Source organism: Ramularia collo-cygni (assembly GCF_900074925.1).
Source record: "Ramularia collo-cygni strain URUG2 genome assembly, contig: RCC_scaffold05, whole genome shotgun sequence".
Taxonomy (NCBI): domain Eukaryota; kingdom Fungi; phylum Ascomycota; class Dothideomycetes; order Mycosphaerellales; family Mycosphaerellaceae; genus Ramularia; species Ramularia collo-cygni.
The window spans coordinates 1380184-1394975 of NW_019716259.1; the positions used below are offsets into that span (position 1 = coordinate 1380184).

At 49.6% G+C, this 14792-nt stretch overlaps 6 protein-coding genes; 3 read left to right on the forward strand and 3 right to left on the reverse strand.

Annotated features, from left to right (window-relative positions):
• Positions 1–265: 265 nt before the first annotated feature.
• On the reverse strand, positions 266–823 carry RCC_04270 (related to D-arabinitol 2-dehydrogenase; the record flags this gene model as incomplete). XM_023769547.1 has 2 exons in its annotated part: positions 266–467; positions 534–823. The coding sequence occupies 2 exons, from the start codon at positions 821–823 to the stop codon at positions 266–268; spliced, it is 492 nt and encodes a 163-aa protein (XP_023625315.1).
• Positions 824–1641: 818 nt separating this feature from the next.
• On the reverse strand, positions 1642–3003 carry RCC_04271 (uncharacterized protein; the record flags this gene model as incomplete). Its single annotated transcript, XM_023769548.1, has 1 exon — positions 1642–3003. One exon carries the CDS (start codon positions 3001–3003, stop codon positions 1642–1644), a length of 1362 nt encoding a protein of 453 aa, XP_023625316.1.
• Positions 3004–3838: 835 nt separating this feature from the next.
• Positions 3839–5429, reverse strand: RCC_04272 (uncharacterized protein; the record flags this gene model as incomplete). XM_023769549.1 has 2 exons in its annotated part: positions 3839–5298; positions 5366–5429. The coding sequence occupies 2 exons, from the start codon at positions 5427–5429 to the stop codon at positions 3839–3841; spliced, it is 1524 nt and encodes a 507-aa protein (XP_023625317.1).
• Positions 5430–6256: 827 nt separating this feature from the next.
• On the forward strand, positions 6257–8118 carry RCC_04273 (uncharacterized protein; the record flags this gene model as incomplete). XM_023769550.1 has 4 exons in its annotated part: positions 6257–6399; positions 6457–7058; positions 7111–7410; positions 7463–8118. The coding sequence occupies 4 exons, from the start codon at positions 6257–6259 to the stop codon at positions 8116–8118; spliced, it is 1701 nt and encodes a 566-aa protein (XP_023625318.1).
• Positions 8119–9774: 1656 nt separating this feature from the next.
• RCC_04274 (related to DHA14-like major facilitator; ABC transporter) lies at positions 9775–12148 on the forward strand (the record flags this gene model as incomplete). XM_023769551.1 is given in 5 exon segments in its annotated part: positions 9775–9820; positions 10025–10163; positions 10247–10592; positions 10594–11709; positions 11765–12148. Coding segments are annotated over 5 exon segments (2031 nt in total).
• An 839-nt stretch (positions 12149–12987) lies between these two features.
• On the forward strand, positions 12988–14168 carry RCC_04275 (related to c-14 sterol reductase ERG-3; the record flags this gene model as incomplete). XM_023769552.1 has 5 exons in its annotated part: positions 12988–13138; positions 13193–13288; positions 13362–13482; positions 13546–13868; positions 13933–14168. 5 exons carry the CDS (start codon positions 12988–12990, stop codon positions 14166–14168), a joined length of 927 nt encoding a protein of 308 aa, XP_023625320.1.
• Between the last annotated feature and the right edge of the window lie 624 nt (positions 14169–14792).

Consider the following 14792-nt stretch of genomic DNA (forward strand, 5'->3'; position numbering starts at 1 on the left):
ATCCTGCCCCGAGGTACTATTTTGAATAAGCTTAGAAGCGATGCCACTGTTGTTTCTTGTCGGGTCAAGCCATCCAATGACTCTTGCAGTATGGTTGAGTTTGGTAGACATCATCTATGCTTGATGCGAACTCTCTGGTGTAGCTCTTTCATCTCTCGAGGTCTGATCAATCTACAGCTTAATTGAGTATACGAGCCTTCGGGAGAGAGCCCATGGTCTTTCCACAGTCGCGTAAACATTTCTAAATGGCAGACTCTGATAAGGACTAAGCTGCAGAGCCCCCATCAATGACTTGAACTGCACCAGTGATGAAAGGGGCCTCGTCACTGAGCAGAAATGCCACGAGGCTAGCAACTTCATGCGGACTTCCAACCCGATTCAGAGGTACGACTTCTCCTGCTGGGCCTGCAAATGCTGCTTCAACCATATCTTTCACCTCGCTGATCATCGGAGTATCAATCAGACCGCTACGTGAACTTGTTAGCTGTGATGCGGCTGTGTTGAAGGATTCATGATCGCGGAATTGAGCTTACGGTGCGATGACATTAACCCTGATTCCTCGGAACGCCATCTCCTTGGCGGCACTCTTCGATAATCCGACAACTCCGTGCTTGCTTGCAGAATACGCCGCCTGTCCTTTGACTCCTTGGATACCGGCCACACTGGCACAATTCACCACAGACCCACCATCCTCCATGACCTGCAATTCTTCCCGCTGACATATCATGACTCCAGTTAGGTTGATGCCGATAACCTGTTCCCAAAGTGCATCCTCGATGTTAGCCACGGTAGTCGTCGATGCATGACCAGCTATTCCCGCCATATTGGCAGCGCCGTTCAATTTCCCGAATTTTTCTTTTGTAGACTGTATCCAGCTCCTAACTTGCGTGCTGTCTCGAACGTCGACCGTAGCGGAGAATACATTTCCTTCGTGTCCTCCGCATCTTTTTAATTCCAGCAATGCGTCTTTGATGGCGTTCTGATTGATGTCTGAAATGGACACCTTCGCGCCCCGAGAGATGAGCAATTTTGCAGTCGCGAGGCCAATGCCAGATGCTCCGCCACTGATGGCAATAACTTTTCCTGAAAGAGAGTCCATCGATCCCATGAGTGAGAATTCTATGTGATATTTCGTGAGATGCAGGGATCTGGATAGCGAAGGTTGTTTTTCCCTTAGAGGAGCTTTTGGAAGAGTGAGATTGTCCGCTGTTGAGTGACGCTGAAAGACACTGGAAGCTGGACGTTTTTGTATCACATTTCTGACCATGTAATCGTTCGATTAGCACTCGAGTCGGTGTCTGCTTTGAGTCACCGGCGTGATGAGGATCCGGACTGTTGCATAACTCTTCAACATCCCAAAAGCCGGATACATCCGAGGGCTCGAGCTTGTAGCTTAGAGGGTTTACTTCGTCCAGTACAGTATTTTCCGAAAAAGCCAAAAGCTTCTTCGTTGATTCTTGTATGGCTAGCAACATGCTCCTCCAATTTCGCAAGTCGGTGTTCTTTTTAGCAAGAGTGGGGTCGTAGTTCATGCCGAATGCTTCGACGAAATCGTTGCCACATTACGTGGTGTTATGACCATTCAACCGAGACTAACTTCTGATACAATCAATAAGCATTTCATGTAGCGCAAAACTATATCTACTCAGTCTGGCCAGCAAGCGGCAGACTGTGGCAGATATCTTGCCAGGGGCTACTTCCAGGCCAAATCCTCCTCAAGACTTCCTCGACTTTTGGGTCAAGTGTGTCATAATCCAGGCCTCGTTTGATACACTCCCCTACAGGATCTACACCCAAGGTCAGTGTGACGCCCGGCGGGAGCGATGAGCCTGGCGGTGGCCCTCGCTTGACTGCACACATAGTTGTCGCACAATCATCTCTTGGGTTGCGCACGCACGACCACGATCGATACAGGTGGGCGATTGGAAGCAGGAGTGCTCTGGGATATCCATGACGGAAGAACAAAGGACTGAGATTCTCTGGATGAAGGTTGAGAGTTTCCAAGATTGGTAGACCCATTTGCTCCCTGCGTGAAGCTATCTGAACAAAGATACTCTGGGAGAGGTCCTCATCAACAGCGCAATTGACTAGGAGATCGCGGATCTCGTCCCCGCTAAAATGGGCATGCAACGGCTTCACGGGATCCCAGAGCTGCCGGCGTTCGCTAAAGTGCTTGCGTGTGTGTACGGGATCTGTTTGGCGTAAGGAGAGAGTCACGGTGCGGGCGGGAAGTTGTCCAAGAGCTCGATACATCGCGACTTCTTGAAAATCGCCCTGGGTTCGCTGGATAGGAATCGAAAGCTCTTCTAGGACAGTACAACACGCTTGCACTAGCTCTACATCAATCGGTGAGGTGCAAACAGGGCAGAAAAGGCTGAGTAATGTCGGGCCGTGTCTTCCTAAGATGACCTCGAGAGTGTCGCTGGTCCATGTTCCTCTGAGCGTCAGGTGTTTGAGAGGTGGCAGGGACAGGAAGAATGTCTTTGTCGCCGGATGTAGCTCTTCCGTATTGATGCCATTCCTTTCACCAAGATTGATATCCAATGTTTGTAGAGAAGAGAGACGACATGTCAGCCAGCAAAGTTCCTCTACGCCAGCTTGTATATGAAGACTACGGAGCAGCGAGAAGTCTGTTTTGTTGCTTAGCACGATGAGGTCATTTTTGTTCATCCAGCGGCGAATGTCCAAGCCTTTCAAGGCTTTCGAAGAAGGCGGTTGCGGTTTCGGGAATATATCGGCTCGCCATGGTTTTCGAGGGCCCCATGGATGTTGTAAGTTGGGGTCGGTGGAATTGGTGTGGCCCTGGGTGCATCGATATTCTCCACCAGATTCCAATGTGACATGGCGCAGATTTGGGGCAGCGCCCGCGATCATCTCCAGCAAAGCATCATAGTTGTAATTCTCAAATTCCTCCTCCTTGGCTTCGTATCGCAACGTAACACTTTCCAAGCATGGTGAGGTTGCTACCTGCAAGTCATCGCCATTAATCTCGACATTCTGCATCGGTCGCCGTAGTAGGCTGTGTAGCCGGAAAAGAGGGCAAAGAAAGCCGACAGTCCATCTTCTCGAGGGTCTTAAGCACAGGAGGTGGGATTGGCTGCCATGGACAATCCCATGTTAGCTGTCTCAGACCGCGCAGGAGCTTGACTAGCACCACTATCGCTTCAATTTCGACCGGCGCCAGCACACTTCGAGATTCCGGATCACAGTGCTTATCCGCCAACATACCATCAGAGCGACGGAGTATAATTCCGTACGGCTTGGGATCGGGGCCAGCGTCACGTCGCGGAGGTGGATTCTCAGGCTGAAGACTTGCCAGTATCTCCAGATATCGCACATGCTGCGCACTCTTCAAATTTTGCAGGAATGACGACCAACGCTCGCRTAGATCTGCCAAGGCACCACCAGCAGGAGCTTTGATACGAACATGTTGGAAAAGGAACGTCTTGCTGGCTTCACGTATTCGCTTGTCGCAGAGTGAAAAGCTTGCGAGGCTTTGAGGGTCCAGATTCGAGCACACCGTAGCCACTGTCTCTGGTGATAGGATGTTCATGATTGTGAGCCAAAGTGCAGTCAATCCGTATTGAATAGACGAATTGTTGTTGGTGAGGGTGACAAGCGTGAGGCGCAGCACGGCAAACAAGCTTTCTTGGCGACGGCCACTCCCGTCCGCTCTGGCCCATTGAGCTGTCTTGATGGTTCTGCTACACAAACCGGTCGAAGGCGGTCTGCCAATATTCCATCCCACCAGAGATAGGGGATTCTACAATAGCACTGGCTTTTTGCTATTGAAATCAACTCCCACAAGCCTCTGTAGTCTTATCGCGACCACAAGTTTTCAGCTCATATCGAGCGGCACATCGTAAGCGATGAGACCTTCGCCTCCAGGGTTACTGCAGAATAGCTTCACGGCCTGGAAGCCTCCCGGCTCGTCTCCGCTTCCAATCAGGCGATAGTGGTGAACTCGGTGAGATTCCGGGATGAAGTCTGTGCCTCTTTCAATGCCATTCTCCTCGAAGGTGATGATGGCGTGGCAGATTGCTTTGACCAAGACAGTGTCGCGCACGCCGTGGTATTGCGGGCATTGATCCAAGAGCTTCATAGCCCGTTGTCGGACATGGCGGTCGCGACACTGCTGTATCAAAAGCATGAGAGCGGGTTGGGCCGACACGCCAACAGAAAAAGCCGCTCGAGTATTCGTTGGTGTACCTCCGTCTATGAGTGAGTCCATGAGTCGCAGCGAGGTCTCCAGAATATCGCACACCTCTTGGAAAAGCCCAATCGCATTGTCAAAGTCGACTTGCCTTCCAGTCCAGAGAAGATCAATGTAGATTTTGGCCATGAGACATTGCGCTTTGGCAAATCCGTACGCAGCCATTTTGCATTCCCCCATCGGCTCGGGCGAGGCCAGCTTCTCGTTGAGTGCCTTTTCGATTGCCTGTTGTTGCGGCCTCAGAGCGTACAGAACTGTCGAGGGGATGGGCTCGTACGTGATGTCGAAAGAAGCCGATTCTGGAGCATACATTATAGCACGCGTCAGATGCAAGACCAGCTCTACAGTCTGAGCAAGTGGATCGGAGCTATAGTCAGGCTGAGAGCACCCAGCAACCAGAGCCTGCACAGACTGAGCAGAATGCGATAGGGCGTCAAAGACTGTAGCGTCCACTGCGTACTGACGGAGGATGCGAGCCACCTCGACCGTCTCTGCTGATTTGCCTTGTATTGTTCCCGCGATACGGAAACCGGACTCAAGATGGACTAGTAAGCTCGTTGAAGAGCCTCGCATGGATTCCAGAATGACCAACAACAAGCACGCGAGTGGAACATGAGGTTCTTGGCCGTGTCTTCCGTCATTGATCGACCGCTGCAGGCAGATGATGGCTTTCGTGTACATGGAAGAAGCCTGCTGACTGATGATTTCAGTTTGGCTTGCCGATGTCTTCTTCTGATCTGCTAGTCGTTGTTGGGCTCCCAACGCCGCCGCAATGCCTCGTATACTTGGTTGTTGTGCATCCAGGAGCCGATTGGCGAGGAATTGCCAGAGAAGCGAAGGCTGACAACTCCGAAGGATGGGTAGACCTTTGAGGCAGAAGTACTCGACCGAACGATTGGTTTCATCGCTGACCACAATCGGACTGCGTAGCTGCTTCTGTACGAACATGATGTGGCGAAAGCCACGGAAAGTCGGATTGCCGCTAGGCGTGGCATACGAACATTCTCGAGATCCTTTGCTGCACCTCTGGCAGATTGGTTGCGCCTCGTCGCATTTTACTCTCCGCTGCTTACACGTTATACAGCCTGCATGAGATGGAAGACGATCAGTAAGGGGTCGGGCGAGGGGGGTCTCAATGGGGTTCGGCCTCACCGGCCCGGGACTTCTCATGCAAAACTCGCACTCGACGTTTTCCATCTGCGTATGACAATGCCATGGCGGCCTGCTTACACATTCATATGCTCCAGGTACGCAGGGATTCTACAGCGCAGGGTAGGTACCTTGCGCACCATGTCCGTAGCGTGATGGGACAGGGAGATCGCTCTCGGGACAAATTCGGTCCGAGCTTCCGGAGATGTGGTCTAGGTCTTCCAGATTTGCGTCTTGCTCAGAAGCAAACTCTCCTTTCGACAGTGACGWTATGGATACCTATTGGAACATCAATCCGGTGACGACAGCATGGCGTTTGAAGGATAGGCAGCTTTGCTTCGGCTGGCCAAAGCACACCTGCATCCGTCCAACAGCCTATATTCCTGCCTCCTTCTCCTCCCGCTACTTTGCTCTGCGCCGCTGAAGACTAAGAGACCGTACCTACCTACTGTACATATACCTACCGTTGCTGCCGTATGAATAGGTTAGGAAGTCACAGTGTACAAATACTGAATTCACACTAGCCCACGGAACTTCGGAACTTCGGAGGAGCGCCTGAGAAGGAGGCAGCTGAGGTATATTCTATAGCCCTCGTTTCGCTTTCCTAAACAGGCAAGACATGTACGAACTTCGGATTCGGAAATCTCAAATGAAGAACGAGCACGTTTGCCCTACTAGCTACAAGGATTGCATTCACGCAACATCTACACCTGTAGACCTACAAGCATGGTCGGCTTCGTTTATCGACTTCCGTATGTAGCAAGCCTATGTGGTGCTCTCGACAACGGTCGGTTGTACTGCATCGAGATCTGCACATTAGGTCGCAGGTATGCTGTTCCATAAAGACATGGACTGCCTTCTCATGCTCGTGCCATTCCACAGAAGGCCTCCAGTATGGGTTGGAACATGAACACGCTCCACCAGACCGCCGTGTTGGCAGGTTTCTTGGTCGCCAGTAGAGTGGTTTCCGCAGAGAACGCCCCCACTGTGGATCTTGGCTACGCAATATACACTGGTAACAGCAATACCACCATTGGGTCAGCATCACCTTTTGCGCGAGTATATTGCGCTATTGTCTAACACTGGTACAACAGAGTCAACTCCTTCTACGGCATCCGTTATGCTGCGCCGCCGACTGGCGATCTGCGATGGAAAGCTCCAGTACCGATTACGCAGGCGAACATGTACGGGAGTAACGACTCCATCGATGCAACGTCCTGTGGTCCACAATGTGTACAAGCGACACCCGGTTGGCAGCCATCTATCGGTCCAATTCCAGCTAGCGAAGACTGTCTCTTGCTAAATGTGTGGACTCCTACCGTGCCTGCAAAGGCATTACTTCCTGTCGTGGTCAATATACATGGTGGTGGATACATTTCAGGCAATGCTACGACAGAGCCTGGCGAGGCCTTTGTGTCACACTCCAACGGCAGCGTCATATACATCGCTGCTCAGTATCGGTTGGGAGCGTACGGATTTTTGCCCGGGTCTGCAGTTGCGGATGATGGCGTTTTGAATGCCGGACTCCTCGATCAACGTCTGGCATTAGAATGGGTCCAGGAGCATGCACGAGCATTCGGTGGAGATTCCAAGCAAGTGACTGTCTGGGGAGGTAGCGCTGGGGGCGGCTCTGTGCTGTATCAGCTCACGCGGGGCGGTGGTGAGGCCCATCCTCCATTTCGCAGTGCAATACCTGGTAAGTTGGAAGTATGGCTTCGAGATTGCACCTCGATACTAATGGAGGACAGAATACCTTGGCCTACCGCCACACAAAAACACCACGACTCAGGGTGCGATATATGAAACGCTTCTGAATGCGGCAGGCTGCGCTTCTCTAGAATGCCTTCGCCAGCTATCGTATGAAGCGTTGAGCAGTGCGACTAATCAGTCATACTACGACGCTTTTGATGCTGGAGTCTATGGCCACGGGGACTATTGTTACACCCCCGTGGTCGATGGATCTTTTGTTCAAGACCTGCCATCGAAGCAGCTGGCGGCCGGAAACTACTCAAGGGTTCCTATTCTGGTAGACACCGACGAGTTTGAAGGTAGCGTTGCCTCTTGAAATTGCGTCGACTTACAAACTGACTTGGATGCAAGGCGTTGGCTTCGTCAACTTCTCTGTCAAGACAAATGACGACATCAAGGCGGAATATGCCCAGTTCTGGCCAGCCGCCACAGAAGACCTTCTCGATCACCTACTCGAGCTTTATCCCAGAAGCGATTATGGTGCCAACTACATCGCATCCAACAACTTCTTCCAGAGTCCGATCTTTAGTTTCCTCAAGGCGCTCGCCGCAAGCTCCGACGTCAACCTGACCACAGAATCCGTCGCATACTATCAAAATCAGGCAATATTTGGCGACTACGTTATCCATTGTCCGAGCCRCTACGTAGCTTCTGCTGCTTTCAACCAGTCTCCCAAAGTGCCAATCTGGAAATTACGTTTCAACGCGGGATACTTTGCCCATGCAGCAACACGACCTTATGTGCTTGGCGATGTTGGCGATCCGCTGGTATTCAACGCAACTCTGGCAACCATTATGAAAGATTTTTTCCTGTCCTTCGTCGTCAACCAGGATCCGAACTTACCATTGCCTACTCGCCCAGTCTCCGACCGGCCATGGTTTCCGCAATACGGAGCTGAGAGYACGGTTCTGCATGTTAACGAAAGTGTTATTAGCTATATTGCCGATCCGGATAGCTCTGCGCGATGTGATTTTTTCGCGGCAAATGCTGATGTTCTCCGCAATTGAGATTGTGGCCTACTATATGCAGAGGGGAGGGAGATAGCGAGTGAAATCTGGAGCTTTCGATAGGAGAATCAGAAAACGTAGAATGGGTTTTGACGCGCATTAAGTAGGGTATCATCTGCTATCTCGATATTGCAACAGCTTTCACAGCGGCTTGAACACTTCTTCATAGTCCAGCAGTTTGCAAGCAGAAGACTGACTTCAAGCGCGGTTGTCATGTCAAAGGTTTCCCATGTTGACAGCTCTGACCACGCTGGATAGCTGAAAGGGGCCTATCTTCTGATAGTGATGTTATCTGCACAATCACATGAACAATACTACTTCCCAGCGCCTCCTGTCAATTTCAACTGCAAAGACCCAAGTCGAAGGCTTCTGGTAGGCTTTTACTGTTGCGTAGCCACGATTGCGCCCTTTACCTGACCCGATAGTCGCGCTTTCATGTTTCATTGTCGGAGATGTACAAGGAACTTTCGACACATGTGTTGGTTGATTCGAGGCTCAGATCTCAACTCGGCTATACGATGATGATGCTACGGGAGATCTGCTCTAATGCTCTCGGTGGAGTGATGAACTGGTCCCGAGGAGTCACTCGATAGAGTGTTCAGCACGGGCCTATTCTCGTTCCCAATCGGGTAATAGCTATACGATGCGGTGCTGGTAGATGAACGGGCGTGCCTTGCAAAAAGCATGTTGAAAGTTATTCGATGTAGGCTGAATGGAACGACTAAGGCATATAATGTCTGACGGGGCACCAAAGTATTCATTGGAAGAGCCTGTTTTCCAAGTTGTGAGCCTTCATCMTCCGCCAAGATGTTGCGAGGATTGAGCTTGCTGGCGCTAATACTTTCTCCGGTCTATGCCAATATGCCATAATTGTAATAAATTCTCGCTCCATTATCGCGCTCTTCCTCACCAAGCAGCATGTTTGCCGTGAATGGGACCGTGGATAATGCATAGCTGCAGCAGAGGAATCTCCACATCCTAGAGGTAGTCGACGAGTACACCAAGATCACCCATACGAAGGATGTAAGCGTGGATATAATTAGAGGTCATCGTGTTAGCATCACTTGACTAGAGACGCTGCGGCTGGCTGTGGAATACGGCGACTACTCCGCTTACCCTACGGGAACCAAAGGTTTGTCTTCGATGTAAGCTTTGAACCGACCACAAGGTCCCAAAACTTTAGAACAGCTGCTCTTCGACCTCCTTATATTGACCGGATCCTACAGATCTTGGAATGTATCTATAGTCGCTCTACGAAGGTGATAATTTAGACTTGAGACTTGATGATTCGATGGTGTAGGTTGGATAAATCGGTTGCGGGGCTAAGGGGGATAAGATAACCGCTTATTGTAGGGACTTTATAAAGAGGTAGGCGATAATCTTCCGCTTATTCGGTATGTTTATCTTGGCGGTTGATCATGGCGGTTGATCATAGACATTGATAGTGATACGGATGTGGCAGGATTCGAAATCCTCTAAAGAAAAACTTATACGTAGAATTATAGGGCGACATTTATAGTCATACTACTTTAAATAGGAATCTGAGCGATGCCGATGTATTTCGTACAGCCCAGCCAGGGATTCGATGTAGAGTACCTTAGTTCCATATACAGATCGAACACGCCCAAGCCTCGGCCATATCTTAACTGAACCCCAATGTTGGAACAGGACACACGTGGGTTACGGCTCAGCAAACAGAAGCGTAAGTGGATCCTCGAAATCTTCTTAATGGCGAATACACAATGCCCTATGAATACTCTAATCACCTAGTCGTTGTCTAGAGTGTCGCTCCATATCTCCATGTCTCTAACTCAATCTTTTAGCTTAGGATACTACTTTCAAACCCACTTGTCTTGATCTTTGACCGCACTGCAACATTGCAAAATGTTAAACCCTGACTCTTTAGAATCAGAATTGACCGTTGTAATATTTACGATACAGTACCACTACGATACTACCGGTTTGGATTCAGATTGTGGTCGTTGGAAACCGACCCCTCCCGTTTCAATGTTACTTTGGTTCCATACTATTTTGCAAAAGAACGTGTAGGCGTTCTACTCTCTTTCTTTTTCGTTTCTGCCTCTGTCTGATTTCCTTATTCAAAGCCTCCAATGGAGGTGACCAACAGATGTGTCACTGACAACTCCCCCATTCGCTCGGAGAAGGATTTGAACGATCCTGGTCAGGACGGTTTGCATGTCACCCAGAACCCACTCGAAATCTCGGAGAAGAATTCGAACGATACAGACTCGAAAGACCGGCATAATAATTACAACTCAATCAGCTCGTCCAAGGAGAATCCAAATGATTCCCCCCAGAACGAGCTGCGTATCCCCCAATACTCTCCCGACGTCTCAGAAGAGAATCTCGTCGAACAAGATGCGGAAAACTTGCAATACCCTCGAGGCATCAAGCTCTATCTCACCACAATTGCATTATGCCTATCCATTTTTTGCGTGGCCCTCGATAACACAGTCAGTATCGCCATACTTGGACTCTCTAGATACCACTACTAAATTCATTGAAATCAAGATCATCGCAACAGCAATTCCTCGAATCACCGATACCTTCTCCTCCATCAACGACATCGGCTGGTACGGTTCCTCCTACCTCCTAACAACCTGTGCATTCCAGCTCCTATATGGCAAACTCTACACGATATTCTCCCTCAAATGGACATTTCTCCTCGCGCTAGGACTCTTCGAAGCCGGCTCCGCCATCTGTGGTGCAGCTCCCAGCAGCGCCGTGCTCATCATCGGACGCGCCATCTCAGGACTAGGATGCGCGGGACTGTTTTCGGGGGCTTTACTTATTATAGCGGATACAGTGCCTGTTAGGGCGAGACCTACATATACGGGTTTGCTGGGAAGTATGTATGGGATCGCATCTGTCGCGGGGCCTCTTCTGGGAGGAGTTTTTACTGATCAGTTGAGTTGGAGATGGTGTTTTTGGATTAATCTTCCGGTTGGTGGTGCTACGGCGCTTTTCATCTTGGTTTGCTATACTCCGGCGGGAAATGTGGGAGTTAGAGGGTATAGCGGGGATGGGCTGAGGARGACTTTTTGGCTGCTTGATCCCGTGGGGACAATCCTGTTTCTGGCTATGGTGGTGTGTCTCTTGCTCGCGTTACAATTCGGAGGATCAAAATATCCATGGAGTGAAGGCCGGGTTGTCGCTTTGCTGGTTATTTTTGGGGTTTGCCTTCTTGGATTCGTGCTCAGTCAGATCAAAGGTGGTGCCAACTCTACCATCCCCAGACAGGTTGCCACTCAGAGGACAGTCATGGCCAGCTCTTGGTTTTCATTTTGTCTTGGAGGCAGCTTCTTTACCATGGTCTTCTTTATTCCCATCTGGTTCCAGGCGACCCAAGGCGTGGATGCCACCGCGAGCGCTATTCGAACCATTCCTCTCCTGCTTTCTCTGATTGTGATGTGCATTCTCAGCGGTGGTCTGACAACTGTCTTTGGTTACTACACACCTTTCATCTGGATCTCTTCCATTTTGACGTCTATCGGAGCAGGATTGATGACTACTTGGAGCGCAGATAGTCACTCTGCGGTCTGGATTGGATATCAGAYAGTCTTTGGACTTGTAAGTGTTCTTCTCATATCCAACCAATCGAATACTGACTCGATGTGATCTACAGGGAGCGGGTGCCGGCTTACAGGAACCTCTCATGGCAGTACAGAATGTTCTTCCGGACGAATTGATACCCATAGGAACCGCATTGGTCATGTTCAGCCAGACGTTCGGAGGATCCGTCTTCGTCTCAGCGGCTCAGAATGTCTTTGCAAATCGTCTACTCAGCAACATGCAGTCGATTGTTCCTGGTATTGACAGATCTGCAATCCTCCTCTCGGGGGCTACGAGTTTCAAGGATGTCGTGCCGTCTGAGCTTCTGGATGCTGTACGGGCTGCTTGTAATAATGCAATTACGAGTACGTTTATGCTCAGCGTTGTTATGGCGGGTTTATCTGTGCTTGGGGCGGTTTTGATCGAGCCTAAGAGGATGAAAGGGAGGATGTTCTGATATTTATTGGTGGGACAGGTCTCATGACTGGTGTTTGAGAGTTGATATTGATATCGAATGAAATGATCGAAATGTCGAGCCGATGGTATTTTATCGGCAGAATTGAGATCGAAGAGCATCTGACCAACGTCGGAATACAATCTATACATATATTACAGCAGTCAATTTGTGAAAGATTTCAGCGAGAGTCTGCAGAAGTAGATTTTGTAAGCCGCTCTTACACCTCTAGCGGATGGCGGAAAGTGAATCCGGGTTGCATTAGCACCTGCATCGGGGAATCACAGCATGAATGCGTCACATGGCTAGCTTCCACAGCTGAAAACAGTATGCGTACCAAATCCATCTCCACAAACTCCATAACCTGGCGGTGTGCGAAGTGTTCAGCCATCGAGACTACGTAGAACGAACGGCAAGTTTCCCTTTCGCATGGGGCCTACAACAGTCGACGCAAACAAATCCAAAAGTTCTCATTAGGACCTCAAAAGACCATCATGAAAAGCATCATCAGCGAAATCGCCAGTTTTTCCCTCATCGTTGGCTCTCCCTTACTACTCGCATTCTACCAAATCTCATATCAGGATTTTGACGCATCGCTCGAAATCACGGCCTACGCTCTACTCGATGAAGGCCCCATTTCGTTCTTCAAGGAACGTGTACCGCGACCTACATCATTGACCGTGATCGCTTACGCTCTATACGTGTGTTGGCAGGCAATTCTATATATTGTCTGTCCCGGGCCTCTTCATGCGGCACCTCGGACATGTGGTGGACGGCGCCTTCTGTATCGACTCAACGGTCTCACTTCATGGGTTGTTACAATTGCTGCTGCAATACTCGCCATGAATTTCTCATTGATTGACCCGGTCTTTATTGCTAGAAATTGGGGAGAATTTCTGGCCACGGCGAATTTGTACTCTTTGGCTTTGATTGCAGTATTCTGGATCAAAGCCCGTACTATACCTGACAGTCGAGAGGAAACAATCATAACAGGTGCGTTTGAAAATTACAACCGCCGTTCGAGACTCCTGGCTTATTCCTTTATAGGGAAATTCTGGTACGATCTCTTCAACGGCGGAGAACTACATCCTCGGACCGGCAACCTTTTCGATTGGAAGCATTTCAATGCCAGCCGAACTGGAGGTATACTTACATGGAGTTTGATGTGTGACTCCTAGAATCACCATGTACAGGTCTTCAGACTAATTCCAGCGAGTTAGTGACCTTTCGTTCGCTGCACTGCAGTATCAAAACTATGGTGGAGTGACAGATTCCATGATACTCGCCGTGCTCTTCCGAATGACCGTCACGATCGAGTACTTTTGGTATGAGAATTGGTATGGAAATCACCATCGATTGCTAGAAACTATAACTCGTTGAAACTCACCATACGATGACAGGTTCTTCGAGACTCTAGATGGATCCTTTGAGCGTTTCTCCTTCTACAACATCTTCGGATTCAGTGCCATGATGCCACACTTATGGACACTACAAACACAATATCTTGCAACTCACCCTACAGATCTATCCCGAATGGAATCAGCTGTCTACATAACTCTCTTCGTGGCAGGGTGGTACATGAGACATATCGTGGACGACCAAAAGAGCCGGACTCGAGCTTCAAATGGTGACTGTATCATTTGGGGCAAGAAAGCCAAAGTTCTGATCGCAAAATATACGACTGCGGATGGGAAAACACATCAAGCATTACTTCTCTGCTCCGGTAAGATATCTATCAGAACCACTCACGACTGAAATCTATGCTGATGTTTGTCTTCCCCCGACAGGTTTCTGGGGAATTGCACGACATGTAAACTACGCTGGATCATTTCTATACACGTTGGCGTCTTGTTTGATTTGCGGCCGTCGTGATTTTTTTCCTTATACTGAGGCTGTTATTGTTGCTGGTATGACAATCCATCGATGCTTTCGCGACGAAGCGAGATGTCGTGCAAAGTATGGAGATGTGTGGGATGAGTACTGCAAGATCGTGAGATGGAGAATAGTGCCGGGAGTCTTTTGACGAGGTCAAGCAGGGACCAGAATCAATATGCTTCCTCTTCTTGTACGTGTCTGTAGAGTTGCAGTCTGACACTCTTCATCGTCTGTAATCTCAAGCATATCGTGAGGCAACATGATGATAATTTCTCTCACCACTGCACTTACGCGGTTCCAGTTACCTCCAGCTGTAGAGCAAGTTCCAAGCAACGAAGTCTGGGTTTTGCCGAAGGGACGCTTATAGTCCAACCGCTGGCTTCGCAACAATGCGAACCTTTGACCAATAGAGCACCGATGGTAGCGAGTGCACGAATCTCTTGGTTGTGTAGTGTAATCGTCACCGCTACTTCAACCAAAGGGGTCCCGGAGGACTGGCCTGTATCTCCGGTTATTCCACACCGCACATTCCAGCAGAGGCAGATATCCACTGCACTCCAGGGTCTCCCATGATGGGCTCAGCGGTCGTAGCCCACGCTTCGTATCTGGAGTAGATCCATAGGTACTCCGTCGATTCGTTGCTGCTCTCCAAATTTAACCTTCGATATTGAACATGGACATCGTGCTCGAGCTTGCCAATCCACTTATACTTGACCAAGCCTACGATCTATTACGCCACAGTCTACAGTCATCAACGTGCGATGGATTCGAC